This window comes from Penaeus chinensis, chromosome 10 (genome assembly GCF_019202785.1).
Source record: "Penaeus chinensis breed Huanghai No. 1 chromosome 10, ASM1920278v2, whole genome shotgun sequence".
NCBI classification, from domain to species: Eukaryota; Metazoa; Arthropoda; class Malacostraca; order Decapoda; family Penaeidae; genus Penaeus; species Penaeus chinensis.
The window spans coordinates 37199094-37205230 of NC_061828.1; the positions used below are offsets into that span (position 1 = coordinate 37199094).

At 33.6% G+C, this 6137-nt stretch overlaps 1 protein-coding gene across 1 annotated transcript in view; it reads left to right on the forward strand.

Moving 5' to 3' along the window:
* Positions 1 to 2070: 2070 nt before the first annotated feature.
* Positions 2071 to 6137, forward strand: part of LOC125029963 — a 9309-nt gene continuing 5242 nt past the window's right edge. The window contains exons 1-6 of the mRNA XM_047620156.1: positions 2071 to 2203; positions 3357 to 3471; positions 3672 to 3773; positions 4180 to 4395; positions 4626 to 4731; positions 5770 to 5855. Of these exons, the coding sequence (XP_047476112.1) occupies positions 4303 to 4395; positions 4626 to 4731; positions 5770 to 5855 (285 nt within the window). The 5' untranslated portion in view covers positions 2071 to 2203; positions 3357 to 3471; positions 3672 to 3773; positions 4180 to 4302. The remainder of the gene's footprint in view (positions 2204 to 3356; positions 3472 to 3671; positions 3774 to 4179; positions 4396 to 4625; positions 4732 to 5769; positions 5856 to 6137) is intronic.

Consider the following 6137-nt stretch of genomic DNA (forward strand, 5'->3'; position numbering starts at 1 on the left):
TGATGATAAAAGCAACAATAATATTAATGATGATGATGATAAGGACAATAACAACATTGATGATAATGATGATTAATAACAGCAATAATGATAACAATAACAATAATACAGCTTGCTCTTGCCGAGATAGCAATTACCAAAGAAAACGTGTATAAAGGACCAACTATTTGAAACACCTATAAACTATGAAGTTCATAGTACTGCCACCCTAATTAACAAATTCATACTACCCCCGTCAAATTTCATGTTCTCAAAGAAACTATATGTACTATAAAAACTCCACACTTTGGAGAATGAAGTTTTAGATCACATCCTAAACATTCATTCGTACATACTTTTGCACACGTAAGTGCATTCTAGACTTTGAAATAAAAAAAAGGTTTTCACTTCAGAAAGAGTAATAAATATTATTATTTTTTCTAGTTATCTTAAGTGTAACACCGGTATGTTATATAATTCTACCAAGCTGTACAGACCGTCTTCCAATGCTGTCCGGTAACACATGTATTCATTAAGAGAGATTTAATATATAATGGTATATACATAATATTAATTTATAATAATGTGATGATGATAATACATGATATCATTTCATTTTTTAAAATTAATTTCAGTTTCAATCTTTCATTACGAGATTTTCAAATTCAGTCAACATTAAAGATAAGGTCTAACGGTAGAGACACAACTCTACGATTTAATCATATTACCGTAATTTCCATGTTCAATTTTTAATTATCGCTCCTTGTGTTGTTTTCCCAAATATATTTTGATAATTTTACTCGTTCTCGTATCTTGTTATATACTGTGTGTGTGGATAGTACTGCAAACCTTTATGGAACGTTAATATTTACCTTCTAACGTCTCCTCTCTCAAATACTGGGAAACAAAAACCCTTTAGTCATGTTCGGGCAAGGTAGGGCGGGGAGACGGCGTTTGAGGAAGACCCTTTTGGAAGACAGGGGATTGAGGGTCTGGCCAACGTAGGGCGCAAAAGATTATCACTCTCTCTCTCTCTCTCTCTCTCTCTCTCTCTCTCTCTCTCTCTCTCTCTCTCTCTCTCTCTCTCTCTCTCTCTCTCTCTCTCTCTCTCTCTCTCTCTCTCTCTCTCTCTTCCTCCCTCTCTCTCACTCTCTCTCACACACACACACACACATATGTGTGTGTGTGCGTGTGTGTGTATATATATATATGTATATATACACATATATAATACCCTTAAAGGTTTCTAAAATGACAAGTAGGACATGCGAATGTAAACCAGATGTTTACAGTGTTTCGTTTATTGCCCTGCAATTAACGAAACATTGCGATTATAATATACTAAGACTGCACTGCACACAATACACAGTGGGAGAATATCATAATATATCGTATAGTTAGTGTTCTCGCGATAGCAACAACGGAAGTGACACCGCCCCGAATATTGTATTTCAGTGAAGTCAGATCATGATACAATGCAAAATGTAATCATAGGTGTTAGATATAACGTCATATACCTGTTACATGGAAATTGCGCCAACACTAGAGGCACACACACACACACACACACACACACACACACACACACAACACACACACACACACACACACACACACACACACACACACACACACACATATATATATATATATATATATATATATATAAATACACATACATACATATATACATATATATACATACATAAAATATGTATCTATCTATCTATCTATCTATCTATCTATCTATCTATCTATCTATCTATATATATATATACTTACATACATAGACATATATTTCATTGTACCTACATTTCTAAAAACGAGTATTCTTGTTTTTGCTTTGATGTGTAAGACCTACGTAACGATGTACATTTAATCGAATTGATATAAACTTAAACAGCTGAGATAAGCCCAGCTGGGTTGTAAAATCGCTAAGTCCTCGTCGTTTTCCGCACTGCATATATACACACATATATATACACACAGAGAACCAATTAGCTCAAGTCTTACACAATAACGCATTTTCATCCTTACTTAACATACTCATTAGATTCAGCAATCTAATTCTATAGCACAAAACTAGCTATCGAGCGCTGTAGCAAAACCCGCTAAGCGTTGAGGAAAATCCAGCGCTTAATCGCTACGCTCGCTGGTCTCTGTTTTGAATGTGTCTGTTGAAGAAGGGGAGGAAGAGGCCGTCTTCTTTTGCTCATTTTTATAGGTATGCTTATTTCGATTGTCGTAGAAATCTCGCAGTTAATGTGATTTACACTCTACTTTATGTCGAGTCATTCTCTGGTGAATAAAGAAGTAGTAAAAGATAAAGAAAACAGTTATAAAAGTGAGGTCGTTGGAATCGACTGGTTCGTAATGAAACTCGAAGGTCAATTTTACGGAAATTAAGTCTTATCTTTGGTATTTTTATTTGTTTTGGTACACCAGTAATCCATTGAATAAAGTTTAATGTGAGAAAAAGAGGAGGGAATATTTATACTCTCAAAGTTGTTGAATTCAAGTCCTCAGAATACCCGTTATTCTTACAGGTTTTTTGTTTGTTTATTTATATATTTAGTTGTTTTCTTTCCATTAAAATAAACCTTCAATAATCTGAAAGGAAATCCTAGACATACATGAGTCTGTTTTAGTATTACCAGTAATGTATATTATTAGTAGTAGTTTTTCAATATTTTCCTTGGTATAGTTCATGCTACTAAGATAAATATCATCCTTATAGTTGATTCCTACAGGCTAAAGTACCATATAGATGGTAAGTATTATAAACATTCCACCACGAACTAATTCCTTTGTGTCTGTTGGAAATTACTGATTTAAGAATATCTCTTGTCCCTTTCAGCTTGTACAAGTATATAGGGAAGGCAGGTGGTGTTACACTGGGTTGATATAGTGTGGTGGGATATTAACACTTATTTTGATTTCACAATTCTCTTTCCTTGCTGCTCTGATTTACCTTTAAGAACCATGTTTTTGTCCTCGTAGTTTGTTGATAGCATTACACTGATTACTTTGTGGTTATCTTAAAAATTTATCCCAAGGTTTTATTTTTCAAATGTTAGTTACTATACTGTACAAGAAGCAGAGAGTAGAATGTATATAAAGTATGGTATCCCTGCATATTTCCCGAGCTGACCAGTTGTGGAGTTAATTTTTATCTTTTATATCTATATTGTAGCTGGCAATTTGGAAACATTGTTTTATATATATATATATATGTATATATATACATTTTTTTTCCATTATTGAGATATAGGACTAAACCTGAGCTAAAAGTGAATGTAAAGATTTTAACTGCTTTGTTCTGGCTTTATTTCTGCTATTGTTTTATAAATATTCATATACAATTTTTCCTGTTTAAGGTTCTTTTCACCATGAGTAGAAGAAGGGGAAGGAGCAGTAGCTCAGATGAAGGACTTGACAGCTTTCACATATCGGCATTTGAGAGAGGAGACACAGGGCTGTTGGATGATGAAGGTAATTTGTTTCTAAGTCATTATTCATTTGTTTTGTTTGCTTGTCTTGGAGAATGAATGAGTGTATAGTGATTGTGAATATGATGTTATTGTAATATATGATTAAGTGTTTTATTGTTTATATATATATATATATATATATATATATATATATATATATATATATATATATATATTGTCACTGTTGCTTCTGTCTTTCAGATGGTCACGATGTGTTTCTGGGATCTCGTTTAGAGGAGGAATTAAACTGCAGTATTGAAAAGATGAGGGAAGAAGAGGCTGTCCCCATTGCTAGATTAATTCGTATGTAAACTTTGTTCTTTAGCTGTAATGGCAATAAAGTCTTCATTTACTTTCTGCTGCCTCCTCCTCCTCCTCCTTCTCCTCCTCCTCCTCTTTCTCCTCCTCCTCTTTCTCCTCCTCCTCCTCTTTCTCCTCCTCCTCCTCTTTCTCCTCCTCCTCCTCTTTCTCCTCCTCCTCCTCTTTCTCCTCCTCCTCCTCTTTCTCCTCCTCCTAATCAGACTTGTGAATTTGTATAGAAATTTTGATTTGATAATAGAAATTTCAGCTGAAAAGATTTTGTATCTGAATTTTTAAAAACATTAAGTTTTTTAATTAGTATATATATATGTTGTTTTTTTCTTTATTATTCCCCCATAGTAAGAAACTGCTTTTCCTTTGATGTTTTCTAATGAATCCCTTGTCACAGGTCTAGAAGGATCATTAGGTAGCAGCAGTCAAGGAAGCAGTAACAACAGTCCACATCCAATGGTGATGGAATCAGGCAGCTGCACATCTCAGTGGCACGCTGGAATTGCTAGAGGACGTGGAAATGCCTTCACTGAGTTTGTGTGAAAGTGCAGAGTTAGTGTCTCTAGTGTCTATATCACCAAATAGCCCCTTAAAATTGGGTTTTAGCTTTAAGGTATGTTGTTGTTTTTTGGTTGATGGTGTTGTGGTACCAGTTATATTTGATATATTCTCAACATAAACATGTATATACAGAAAATCTCCCATGCATAAGCACAAAAACGTTATCTCATTGATGATTATGCTCAATATGGAATATCCCCAAAATATGTAATTATATTAATTTGTTTGTCATTGTCATTATTGTTGTTATTGAATTTGGTATTGGTATTGTTATATTGTCAGGATGATGGCCCTGCAAATGGCTCTTTTATGGCCAACGAGCATAGGGGGAATGTGTATTCTGTATCGTCTTCAAATTACAGAAATCTGCCGCCTGCAGAAGAATTTGGTAAGACAGAGTGACTTTTATTATAGTATCATCTGATCTTTGAAGTACACATAGAAACATTATTCATTTAATCATTTTACAATGGAAGGGAAAGATTTGCTAATTTTCTTGCAAGCTTTGTAAAGAGAATTGAGTAAGGTTCTTTTGCACTTGTTTCAACACTTGATGTTTCATACAGATATCTGTGTTTTTGCAAATGGTGGGTATATATAAGTATTAAAAGCTGTCACTAATTCACTGTTATCTGATCTTTTGTCATCACCCAAACAGACATTCTTAGAGACTTTATGGAATGTCAGCTAGTTTGAGACTCGTATATGTATATTTCAGATTTTGAATTTTGAAATCTGTACTGTTGACTTGATGGGTTTATCTGTCATATGCATATAATATCAATATGAGTAAATAACAGTATTATCATGATGAAGTAATTAAAATTCACATAGTATTCGTATCACTGATCTCCATCTTTATATTTCCTTTTACTTTAGAAAGTATCTTTGGTATTATTACTTTCCTGAATATTCAGTCTTGAAAATAAAAGCGCAAATAAGATTCATTTAAGTCATACAAACACCAAAATCAGAGGCAAGTCATTATTTTAACTTGCAATACAAATATAAGGTATAAAATCTAAGCTAAATTGATACATATAATTTACATGGAAGACACAATGACTTTTCAAAGCACTAGCAGCTTATGTAGCAGTTAGCCTTCAAAGAAATGATGACAAGCTTGCTAGTATAACATTCTTTTTCTCATTTTATCAGTAAATAATTTTGGGTCTCTGGGAAAGAATTATCCTACTGATCCATTTATTTTCTTTTGGGTTAACCTATTCATTTTCAGCCACCTCATCCTATTTGTTGTCTTTATTTATAGCGTATTTTTCGCTTTGTGATTCACTAATGTTATGGTATGGCCTCACAGATATTCCAATCATGCATACTGAAAGCTATGGAAGGAATACATGGTTTTTTGAATCCCAACTGCTGGGGTCTCTAAGATGATATCTAACATTCTCTCTTTACCATACAGATATAGCAGACAAAATTGCCATGTTGAGTGCTATGCCTTCAACATCTCCATCAGTCAATACACTCATAACATTCGATGAGAAAGAGGTTAGTTTTGAGAACTGGTAATGAAACAGTGATTGAAATCACTCTTATAAGAGAGTGAATTAATGCAAAAGTAGAAATCCACAGCATCTCCAATAAATGAGAGTAGCATTAAGTTTAGTAGGGGTTTCATTATATATGGCTATCCTTTATGTGTGTTGTGGCTTGTAGAGTTGAATCAAATGTAGCAGCAGTGTATGACTATCAAATTGTTACATGCTTTACATGAAATATATTCTGTGTGATATCAAGTTGTTTTTGCATTAAGATACAATGGCTGTTTTA